Source organism: Convolutriloba macropyga, chromosome 9, assembly GCF_964194025.1.
Source record: "Convolutriloba macropyga chromosome 9, txConMacr16.3, whole genome shotgun sequence".
Taxonomy (NCBI): domain Eukaryota; kingdom Metazoa; phylum Xenacoelomorpha; order Acoela; family Convolutidae; genus Convolutriloba; species Convolutriloba macropyga.
This window is the reverse complement of record NC_134476.1, coordinates 26463000-26475959: the sequence shown is the minus strand read 5'-3', so window position 1 is coordinate 26475959 and position 12960 is coordinate 26463000. Positions and strand designations below refer to the sequence as shown.

Sequence of the window (12960 nt, the reverse complement as noted above, 5' to 3'; positions counted from 1 at the left end):
CAGTGAGCGTGACATCAAAGAAAAAAAAAACAAAAACCTTGTCATTGGCGTCTGAAAAAAGGGTCAGCGACTAAAATTCGTCGCCATTTAAACCCCAGAAACTAGTTTTAAAATCAGAATTATGCGTCCACTTAACTTTGAACATAGCCGGCAGATTGCCGGAAAATAGCCGCCGTTGTCACACTTGATGCACATCGGTATTGAAACAGAAAAAAAAAAGAAGAGCAATTGACTGAATTTTTTTCTCTTTTTTTCAGTGTCAAAAAGTGATCTAATTTGGCGTAGAGGTTCAGTTAGATTCTAAACTTATACTTAATTCAGCTTCGAAACTGAAAACTGAAAGCTAATAGGCTTAATACCGATATCAGCTAGCAAACACTCTGATGACCTTTGATAACCTAATTCTCAAGGACAATGATTTTGCTCTTTTGACTTTAACCGAATTCACTACATTGCGTAATTCAATGCATGAAAGAAATTAAAATCCATTCAGCTGAAACAGTGAGTGAAGTAAGTCAGCAGTCAGAAAATCGTGACTTATGTAAAACGAAAAACGTGATCAAAAGGTAAAGCGAATTTAAAAAACATAGCGGGACAAGTCCTGACGTAAAATTCAACAAATTTTCATTCACTAAACAAGACTAGACCTAGTAGGGATTCTGAGTGAACTGGGAAAACCATTTCTAAAAAACCCAATCAAAAATTTAAAAAAACCTGAAAATCAAAGTTAAAGTGCAGCATGTGAACAAAAGACCGCTAGCAAAAAAAGAAATTTGGTTCAAACAAAAGACTGGAGTGGGAAAACCATTATGAAAAAAAAATCCGATCCAAAAAAAACCGAAAAAACAGTAAAAAAGTGAAATTGCCGCGTGTGAATAGAAAATCACTAACGAGAAAGCGAATTTTTGTTCAGACACCGTTTTCTCACTATACTTTAATATAAGAGTTTAAAAAATTTCACGCCGCAAAACCACTCGCTTTGTCGCTCCACTTCCTGTTTCGGCGTGGCCAAAATCACGACTCCAATTTGATATCAATAATCATGAAAATGTGAGAACATATCTTAAAAAAAAGACAGCGCCCCAATACAATTCAAATTCTTTGAATTGTAAAAAGGAAAGCGCCTAAATAATAGCCGTTTGAGAGGCTGACGGCGGCTATTAAACACTATTAAAACGCTAGCGTTACAATTTCAGGTTATAGAGTTTCTTAGAAAGGAATGAAAATTATATCAGATCAAAATATTAACCTTGGGCAGTCGTAACATAACGAAAACAACATAACAATAATAGAAACAATGATAACATTTTCAACTGTGACAAAACGTTACAAAAATGAAAAGTTTCAATTTAATCCAAATTGAGCCTTGAGATGAGCACACAATCCTCCCAACCAATCCGCTCACAGTTTGATCAAAAACTGTATCAAAACCCTTTTTAACAGAGACCTGCTGTAATCAAAATTCAGTAGATCTTCATTCAATCTTGCTTTTCAATAATTCGGCAAATTTCAAATCAAATGTCTACGAAAAATGCTAATTTTGTCGAATAAAAAGTACAGTAAATTGAACAGAACAAAAATATTCAGTTTTCAAAAGCAAAAAACAGCAGTTTGAAAAAGACTAACAGCCAACTCAACACTTAAATGTAACAAGTTTGACGTCACATAAATTGTTTCCATCAGGCAGACATTATATTCTAGCGTCTTTTCAAGCTGTTGGAGTGAGGTGAGTATTGTTCTAGTATGGTGTACGATTTGAAAAAAAATCAAAAAAAATTGTTGCGAAGAGTCAATAAGCTTGTGCAGTTCAGTTTTGTTGGTTAAGAATTGGAATGAAAGTGATTCCGATGATGCTTAGATTTAGATGTTCCAAAATCGAATACAAACTATCTCAATATCATCAATAGTCATCTGTCGGTCAAAAATTGAACGATTTAGACTAAAGGTCCTAATAACTGCTGCACTTTTCATTTCAAGGCACTTAAAAGACAGAACATAACCAAACAAAGAAAATCTGCAATAACCGCTGTGATGGTCAACAAATTTTCTTATTGCTCCGCTCCGAAAATTGAGCAAAAATGCAGAAGCACTGAAACCCTGAGTCACATCAGTAATCATGAAAGTTTACAAATCCCTATGCAAACGCACACCTTTTCAAACGCATCCAAGACACATCTAAAATTTGGAAATTAACATACCTGCCCATACTGAGTTCAGTGATACATTCAAAAGCCAAGAGAACATAGCCTTGAAAAATTTCACAATGATTTATACAGCTAGTATGTATTTCCTGAATAAAAAATGTTAACAGTTAAATGCAACGCCTCGTGAATATTAATGGGCATTAAACACGTTTCAACACGTACCAATTTTCAGTCTCCACAAACTTGTATCACTTGGTTCCTTTGAACAGAGGCAACTCATGGTGACATTTTAGAGAGAACCGACGTTTGCCTCGAGGCTTTCTAAACTTTCCAGGGCAAAATCGAAGTTCAAATTACACCCCCCGGAAATAAATTATAGTTTGACCCATAATTTACAACATTACAATAACACTAATGAGTGAAAATATACGGTGAAATAATTTGACGAAACAATTTTACGATGCGTTTTATTACTTTGCTAGGAGACGCCTTCCGATGGACTTACTATTAAGGCTTTTACGGTCATTAATTTTACATAAATAAACATTTGCTAACTGTAGATACTGACTGGCAGAGTTAAGGTCCATTAATGCAATATTCCCTCGTTAGCAAACCTATCACGTGTCAAACACAAACTCCTACGTCATGTTTCTAGTCCTAGGAAGATTTTGTAAAACATCTGAACGTTGATTTACTGCTTCAAAGCACTAAGAGATGAAAAATTCAAGTGGTAAATTACTCCAATCCCTCCCAAAAAACCTGTACACAGTAAAGCTTCACACGAATTCAAATATTGAATATATTTTTTAAAAATAGATATGTAAAATGCGAAGTATTACATAATTCGGTGCGCTCATTTACTTTTGAGGTTAAGGTCGTAAAAAAACTATTCCAATACGTCACCAAAAATAAAGAAATTCCAAAAAATTCTAAAACATTAATGAATACTACCGATTTTACTTAACAATAATAGTTGAGTATTGCATAGATTTGCAGAGCTGTGATTTACGTTTTCATACAATTTTTGTGCTTATTTTTTTGCTATTGTATCTTTTTGAATGACCTCTTCAAAGCCTTCCAATTTGCTCCAACAATAAATCAATATTTCGAAAAGAACGCACAGAAAATGGATTCCATAATAAGTTTAAACAAGAGAAACCGCCTTTTCCTCAGTTTTACACAATATTCATTTTATCCCGATACCTTTTGCAACAATGGAAAAGTAATATCAGTGACAGGTCCAATAATTTAACCGTCACGCCTTCAACACTACACCATAATAGCCACAATGAATCCGCAATCAAACACCTGTCCCGGTCTAATCCAATTTATATTTAAATAGTCAGGAAAGAGAACTGTTTATTCCTGTTAGCCGATGAGACTTAATTGGTTTATACCAAATCATAAAATGGCATATTTAGTACAGCGGCTCTTTGAAGTGATGAATGGCAGTATTTGAACTGTCACAAAATGTCCGCTCAAAAATCCGCAAAGTAACTATTCAAATGATATTTAAAGGTACAATGGCATCGGAAAATGTTATTGACCACTTTCAAATATTCACTAGTTCAGGCAAGCATACAGCATACTCATGTCAGTGTCAAGAGTTAGAAAAGATCAAAGCAGAAACAAACAATATATTTTTGATTATGAGAAAACAAGCTGGAGCTTTTGATTCAATTCACAATTGTGATATATATGGAAAGCATTTTTTGGCCAAGAATTTACGATATTCGTTTGAATGAGAGAAGTGAAAAAAATAGCGATATATATAAATATGACAAAGAATGGACAGGTTTACACGGAAAAAATGGTACAAAAGCATACTCACTAGCATGAGTATAGCATACTCACTAAGTGAAATCAGTGATGAAAAACTATGCCTTAAAATTAGGCGTCAACTCAAAAATAAATTAGTTTTGTTAGATAGATAGAAAAGGCAATTTGTTCTCAGCTCTCAAACGCACGCGCCCTCGAGTTTTTTTTCCAAAAAAAAATCGGATCTTTTCCGTTTGTGATCGGATTCTTTTCCCCCCACAGTACGTTATGCGCCCCCAGTTACAGAGCACGTGCCATTCATAGACGCACGTGCCATATTTTTAAATCATTGTGTAAAAATATGGCACGTGCGTCTGGGGGGTGCAAATAATATGCACCCACTAAGCTGGGGGGGGGGGGGCAAACGGAAAAGATCCAAAAAATCTTTCAAACGAATTTACTCAATTGATAAATAAACGAAATACGTCAATTCCAAAGCTTTTAAAAGTTTATATATAGTAAAACAACAAAAGCAAAAAGCAGAATCGAAGAGCAAATGTATGAAATAAGGAGCAAACATAGATGCTGATTGACTATTGCGCTGTATTCATTCTGTAGTCAAAATGTGCAAATTAGCTAGCTTTTTTCTGAGCCAACGGTTTTGGTGGCTAATAGTCTTTTGATACGAGTTTTGAAAGGCAAATTGTTCTCAGCTCTCAAACGCACGCGCCCTCGAGTTTCTTTTTCAAAAAAATCGGATCTTTTCCGTTTGTGCCTCCCCCCCCCCGGTACGTTATGCGCCCCCAGTTACAGAGAACGTGCCATTACATAGACGCACGTGCCATATTTTTAAATCATTATGTAAAAATATGGCACGTGCGTCTGGGGGGTGCAAATAATATGCACCCACTAAGCTGGGGGGGGGGGGGGCAAACAGAAAAGATCCAAAAAATCTTTCAAACGAATTTACTCAATTGATAAATAAACGAATTACGTCAATTCCAAGGCTTTTAAAAGTTTATATATAGTAAAACATCAAAAGCAAAAAGCAGAATCGAAGAGCAAATGTATGAAATAAGGAGCAAACATAGATGCTGATTGACTATTGCGCTGTATTCATTCTGTAGCCAAAATGTGCAAATTAGCTAGCTTTTTTCTGAGCCAACAGTTTTGCTGGCTAATAGTCTTTTGATACGAGTACGGGGAGTGGTGGGGGGGGGGGGGGGTGACTGAGGGGGTCAAACTTTTAAGATTAAGAACCAAGCCAGTAAGCCTAACCGCTCTGAGAGAACTTGATGCCCTCCGGGCGTTACCTCTTTATGTTGCATAGTAAGACACACTAGATCAGTATCAAAGATATAAAAATAACCTCCGAAACGACCCGCGATTGTTTGGCTTCGTCAGTATCTGTGGCTTCGGGAGGCAGACTAAAGATTAATTTATTTTGCTTGAAGGGCGTGTTGTGGTGAGTATCTCTCTGTGTGTGCAGGGGGGGGTCGAGCTTGTAGGGTTACGTATGGAAAGAAGTGGAGGAAGGTAGACCGGTTGCGGCGGTGGACTGGGGTCATCATGGGTTCAAACCTCTAAGAGCCACCCTTCACACCATACACCATTAACTTAAATCTCCTCAAATGTTTCATTGAATCGCATTCTAAGACTAGTAAGGCTCTAAGCAAACGGCTTGGCGACTTATTGTCCTCCGGGCTTTTTTTACCTGTTTATCCTGTTTTTGAGGAAAAAAAAGTCGAATTGTCCGACGTTAAAAACTGTCGACGAAAAGTCGGTAGTACAAAAATTGCATTAAAAAAGACCAGCAGGACTAATATAATTGCTGCAAACTTCGTTTGGGAGCGATTAAACGCTGTTGAAAAGCAGTTAAAGTTTGTCACATCGTTGCTCGCTGGCGCGTATGACTTACCGACTTCTCGTGTTTTATTGCAAATTCTTGCATAACTATCAGATGTCTCGGGTTTGAGTGTATATTTTCAAATGACTAAGTTTTTGTCTTCCAAGTCAACATCTGGTTCTACATTTGGTTCTAGGTTCATTTTTTTTAATATTGCATTCGTTTTTGTTCTCTATTTAGCAACAAGTACAACTGCCTCTGAATTAAAAGTTGTCATATCTTCAAGTTTTGTTCTCAATTAAACAGGACTAACCATGATGGGAAGTGTTCCTGCAACAATACTGCAGTCAAATAGGTGTTGCAAATGTGTAAAGAGTGTCGAGGTAATTGAATTCGGTCCACGCGTAATAAATCAAGTAGCCAAGAGGTGTAGGGTGTAATTATAACAAAATAACACGCAAATGTATCTGCCTGAATGGGTTTCCACTGCGGGCTGTTAAATCAAGGTTGAAAACAAAAGAAAAGGTAAGAAGAAAGACAGCGAGAAAAGTAGAGAAATAGAGGTAAAGAAATAAAGGAAAAAGAAAGAACAGAGAACGAAAGGGGTGCAAAACGGTAGTAAAAATGGGCAAAATTGTCAAATTTGGTCGAATATGTTAAAAAGCTATGGCTGCTTTTATTAGGGAAAGCTTGCAGCAGCTAGATAGATCAGACCAAGCACTGCTTGTGTGACAACACTCGGCTTATATGAGAGACTAAATATCGGTTGTGTGTGTTGTTCTAAGAAATCAGTATCTCTTAGCTTAAAAGAGATTGGATCGATCTGCAAGTGAAAGACTACTGCAAAAAGCTTAAAAAGCCCAAGCAGTAAATGGCTTCCACGTTAATGCCGCTTTTCAATTCCACCTTTTCATAAAATTCGCGAGGGTTAATTTATAATGGGGGGTCTGCGGGTCTATCCCCCAGCGAGAGAAAGGTTAAGAATCTCGAGTATCGGGCAAAAATTTGAAGGCAACTTCAAATCTTTCGATGTTCGTTTAACTGCGCGAGCTTAACAAAAGAACCAGTTTAATATCGATAAATTACCAGCAGTTTCAAAGACTCCTAAGCTCTGGGTAAATTTCATTTCATAGCAGTAAAGATATTAGTGGGGAGAATTTGAGCGATTTAATAGTAGCAAAGCGGAGTGAAAAATTGTAAAAAGGAAATGTTCAAAGGACTCTAAGTGGTAAATTGTATTTGGCAATTTCCTCAACTCAAAGTTCTTGGCAGCTTTTAAAGTTTGCGTTTATTTAGGAGTTGTTATGAAACGACGAAGCGACACAGTAAGATCTAAGAGCATAAAGAGATTAGAAACACGGCTGATAAATCGCGATTATCGGATTTCAAGACAACAAATGTAGCTGAACAAGTTATCCGTCGGAAACTTAGCCAATAGGTGCTAAATTGACGGCGAAATTAAAGCCTCTTTCTGGAGAGAAAGGATTAAGCTACAAAATCAGTTTAACTTAATTGCAATGGCAGATATTATAACAACAAAAGCAAACATAACGTTTTATGACACACTCCGGATTTTTCCAATGCCGCCTCGACTTGTTCACAGCTCTAAAACAGAACAAACAAAAATATTAACAAATAGGTAACAATAAACAAAGTTTCATAGAAGAATTAAACCGCAAGTTTATCATTCGTTCAATCGTAATGCGCACAATAAAAATGTGATAAGACAATGAGTCTTTTTGCAAATCTATAAAATCAAAAAAATATTTAAAAAACATAATTCAACCTTGAGTAAAAAGAATGACTCCAGAATTCAAAAACGTACACAATTAGTTTAAAGCACAAAAAAATATATTAGGAACTGAAATCGTTTCATCTATAAATTATACAAGTGACAATTCTAATTGGCAACCGGCGCTAAGCTGATCAATTGAGCAGGAGAGGAAACAAACTCATGGCTAATGATTCAAAAACAATTTTCACATTGACTGAAATTTGTAGTCCAATTAAGCACGAAGAAAAGCACAACAAAATGAAGCAATCTAATTTCCAGGGAAATGTATCAAAAAATGCTTTGAGTTTTTCGCAGATTTATATTCAAAATTCTCAGCTATATCAGCCAAAAATAATTAGAAACATTACTTTTAATGAGTCAGATTAATTATATGCCAGAATGAGCTTTGTCAAAAAAATTTGCGAAACTTTTTCTAAGAAGAATCTAATAGTTAGATTCGGTCAAAAGAATCAGCCGAATATTTGTAAAAAAAAAAAGAGGCAGTGTACACAAAAAGCAATTCAATTTTCATAAAACAACTTGTCATTGATTTCACATTAGCGCGTTTGGAAGGCACTAGAATTTTGCTTTTCAAAACCAAGCAACTGCCTGTTTTCTATAAAAAATGGGGTAAACCCCATTTTTTGTATTGCAGCAACTATTTTTGACAAACTGGCCTGTTTTGGTATTGGAAAATTCTACGAATTGTTCTGACTATCAAAAGAGAGAAAAGTAACAGAATCAAACATAGGTGACTTCAAGCACATCGCGCAGCGGAAAAGATGCACAAAAAATCTGAAAAACTTTTTCCCGCCATTTTTAATTAAAACTAGCTCAGAGTTTTCAAGTCTATATTTCTGCGTTTTTGGTAGAAAAACTGTAATCAACCAATTTCTTACAATGGTTGGATCACAAGCAGTCTATTGAGAGCATGTCGTCAGATTGTATTCGATTATGTTAAATTGGTCGCAAATAAAGTTTATTTTCAGACCTACAGGTTTGACCTCGTTGCTGGTGATTTTTTTTCCAATATTATTTTTTCCTCTCCATAACTGTTAATTCCTCTTCACAACGATAAAAAAATTAAATCTCATTCACATTTATTGGATCACAAAATTTGTGGTAACCTGAATTAAAGGGTAATGCGGCTAATGCGTACGGACTCATACCCATCTATATAAACAGATAAGTATAGTTTTACTCAAATGTCGTATGCATAGTTGCGAGCCCCATTAAGGATTCTTTGTTACCCACTTTTTTCTCGTCTTTGATTTAAAAGTTTTCAATAAGTCACAAATTCTTTGAAGATAAACCCTCCCTACGTGAAAGTGCATATTACGAGGTATGCTATCGTGTGCAGCTCAGGAACTAAGAGCCCAGCTTGTTTGGTTTAGAGCTGTAGATAATGAGGAGCCCAGGAGGAGTAGATATCATTATTCTGACAGCTTGAAAATCATTATGCATCCTGCAAATTTCGAACCGGATTCTTCTGTCAGAATTCCTTTATGTTAGTTTACTGTGCAACAAGAAAACGCTAATTTAGCTTAAAGTATTCGCGCAGTATTTAAAATTTTTGAAAAACTAATGATTCGTATTTCATTGAGCCACAATAAGTTTGTCATGTAATCTACGTGAAATATGATCAAATAAAAATGTTGGAAAAGTAACTCAGCAAAGCACCACATCTAGCACACCTTGATCAAGCACTGTTTAAAATTTTTCAAAATTTTTCGAGTAAACAAATTTTTTTGAGTAACAAACATAACCGACTAACGTCGGGTGAATTCCTCTGACACAACCAGTAGCTAGCCACGGATTAGTGAGGCTAGCTTTAGCTTAATTGAAAGGGCGTGAGGTGGGCGCTGCGGGGTGGACAGTGGGGGGGGGCAACGCTGAGAGGTCAGTTTTTGGCTGCACGGGGCCCTCACGGCCTGAAGAGCAGGTCTGGGGATTGGCAGGGGGTGAAGTGAGAGGGGGAGGAAGTGGGTCAACCTCTAAGAACCGCCCTTCTTAACATAAGTATAAGTCTCCAAAAGTTTCTGTGAAGCGCATACTTGGAGACTAGTCAGCTAAAAGAATCTAAGAACACTTCATGCCCACCGAGTGCTACCTGTTCATCGTTTTTGAGGACGAAATGTCAAATGGGTAGCAAAAAATCGGTCAAGCAAAAAATAGCATTAAAAGACCAACAGAACTAATATAATTGCTAAAAACTTTGAGAGCAATTAATAACATCGACAAGACAACTGTACTGGAAATAATTTTCTGAGAAAATAATTTGAGCAGATAAGATAGCAAAAAACATATTCAAATGCAGCTCAACCCGAATGAACTCCCTTTTATCAGAATCTTGCAAGATAACCAGTTTTATCCCAGAATCTTGCAAAATAACCATTCTCCTGGCGGATTCTGCCAGATAAACCGTTTTCTGGCAGAATCTTGCAAGATTATCAAATTATTTGTCAGATTTTGGAAGAGAACCATCTATCTGTCAGAATCTGACAGATTCCTGCAAGATAACCATCCGGTCTCGACTAGGGTTTTTACTGATTTTGAAGCTGTCAGAATAATGATATCTACTCTTTCTGGGCTCCTCATTATCTACAGCACTAAACCAAGCAAGCTAGGCTCTTAATTCCTGACGTGCATACGATATCATACCTCGTTAATATGCACTTTCATGCAGGGAGGGTTTATCTTCAAAGAATTTTTGACTTTTATTAAAAACATTTACATTAAAGACGAGAAAAAAAATGGGTAACAAAGAATCCTTAATAGGGCTCGCAGCTATATGCATACGACGTTTGAGTGAAAGAATAATTATCTGTTTAAATAGATAGGTATGAGTCCAAACGCCTTAGCCACATTGCCTTTAATTCAGTTTACCACAAAATTTGTGATCCAATAAATCTGAATGGGAGATTTAATTTTATTATCGTTGTGGAGAGGAATAAACAGTTAGGGAGAGGAAGAAACAGAGTTGTGGAGAAAAAATCACCAGCAACGAGGTCAAACGTGTAGGACCAAAAATAAACTTTGTCTGCACCCAATTTAACATAATCAAATACAATCTTACGACATGCTCTCAAAAGACTGGCTAAAAACTTTAGAAAAAAGCATTAAAGAAGATCTAAAGGACTGAAAAAATTGCCACAAACTTTGTTTGAGAGCAATTAATTTCATAAAAATTAACTTTCGCACCTTGCTGTAAAATTGCAGTTGGGTTCTCACGGAATAATGCAAAATGGCAATGAAATAGGTAGCAATAGGAGTAGCAAATATTAGCCATGATCAGTGTTGGCCTTCAGTACAGATTCAATGAGGCTAAATGAAGTGCATTTTATTTGCACTTTTGCAGCTCTCACGTTTATCCACTGACGCCAACTGTATTTGACTGTCTGGGAGCTATACAAGCTACACTCAGGCCATTCTTAAAAGACGTCATATCACTCAGACAAAAATTGCAAAAAATACCATAAGGACTCAACCAATTAAAAACTAAAGTTGTTTTTATCATTTACTCGTTTACAAGTTTTTGCTAAAAGTTTCCGTAGTTTAATGAGGAGCGAACATATTTTGAGGCACTGACTTAACGAGACTGAAACTTAAGAAGATCTGTGGGAGCGGGAAAACTAGAAGTCGGTCCTAAACTTTTTCAACTATTACCTGTATAAAATCAGCATTTATAAAAAAACAGTTTTCATCGCAGAGCAACACAAATCAGCATTTTGGTCACACACTATTTCAAAATCAAAGTAAAGCCTATATCACGTAATAACTATCAAAGAAAGAACTAGTTTAACAATATATGTAACAATTGTTTGAAACAAGTCAAAGTGGACGATGAAATAAACATTTTTCCCTATTAGCAAGCAAGCTCAGGAAGTTCAGCCCGAAATTTTTAACCTAATTCGGGTCTCATTAAATCCGCAGTGCATTAACAGACAGAAAGTGCTGAAGGGGCAAGGAGCGCTTTTGTCTAACTCATGCCCTAAAAGTGTTGTAATCTTTCAGACCTCATTTGTATGCTTGGCTGTGGGGCTGAACTTGGCACCAGACCCCTTTTAGCCATTGTTATTGGTGACTACTTGTAACTAATGGGCCTCTTTTCCTCTCTTTTCTTCCTCATTTTGCCCTAGTTATGTAGAGTGCGTTAAAATATACGGTAACTGTGTAACTGTCCTCGTTTTTGAGATTAGATTGCTACCATTATTATCCTTAACTGGGATGAATCTATGGTACAAATTTCATGAAACACATACAAACTATTAAGTTCAAAAATTGTCCAAGTTCACTCAAATTATAATCTTCAATAACGGGGCACGACAAAAGGTATTACAACAAAAAATGTATGAAGTCATTGGAAATAATTTCAACATTTACATGAAAATGAACAAAATGGAGCACAAAAAGGCAACAAATAGTTCACTGCTTCAAATTCAGTTCGAACGCCAATTTACATCTCAAACGGTCAATAACTTTCTGTTGAATAACAATCCCTTCATTGGTAACTGTCAGCATGATTCACGTTTACACTTCAAACAGACAAGTTGAACAAAAGATAGGGCGAATTTAACAATTGAGTCATGGAGTAAAAATAATATCACTTGTCACTAGCAAGACAAAAGCACCCCAAAAGTACCATTCGAAAGACATGGAGTCCCAAATATCCACAGTTCAAAGAACACTATATAACACAACACCCTAACTTACTATCAAAGCACACTGGCTAATAGTCACGGTCTCAAGTTTACAATTGTTCATTGCTGGTAAGTTTATTAAGTCTGCCAGGCAAGCATGAAATTGATGGGCGAAAATCCAGAACGAATATTAAAAGCAAGATGACACATCGTTCTTGACCTAGAGAGCAAAAAGCTGAAAATATTTCAAAGAACTAGCTATATCTTTGATCATCGTTTTTCACAATTCGTAACTTGTAAAATTCAATAACAACTGTCTCGAAACTACTTCTTTAAAGTTCAATGGAAAGCAATTTCAATCAGTGATTTGGAAAATGAACAAAGAAAATGTTTGTTCATTTGTTTTCAAACAAGATGTACAACTTGTAATAGCTGAAAAACAAGCCCTAGAAAAACATGATATGCATGGGAACAATCAGGCAAGTTAAATGAAAAAAAACAAAGAAAGCAAGGAAAAGGCGCGAGCGTATAACGCTAAGGAGATTAGAAAAGCTCTCAAAAGTCATATTTAATGAATCCTATAACTGCATGTAAGTAAACCAGACAGAGCTTTCAAAACGACGGGACTTTCAAGCCTAACATTTCATTCCTTCAAGTGTGCATTAGACCACTCCTTTTCAACGTATCGAGTAAAAATTGGAATGAAATGAAGCCGTAGGCCGCGCGAAAATATTAATGATGATTGTCAAAAAGCAGTATCATAGCTGAGACAGAAATCTGGCCGAGACAGAAGAGATC

General features: G+C 36.2%; 1 protein-coding gene across 9 annotated transcripts in view; it reads right to left on the bottom strand.

The window, feature by feature from the left end:
- The window catches only part of LOC142345689 (uncharacterized), a 70195-nt gene that overhangs the window by 31107 nt on the left and 26128 nt on the right, over positions 1-12960 (bottom strand). For all 9 annotated transcript variants that reach the window (XM_075397925.1, XM_075397934.1, XM_075397933.1 and 6 more), the window contains one exon: positions 6062-7353. In XM_075397925.1, coding sequence (XP_075254040.1) covers positions 6062-6064 — 3 coding nt within the window. In that variant the 5' untranslated portion in view covers positions 6065-7353. The remainder of the gene's footprint in view (positions 1-6061; positions 7354-12960) is intronic.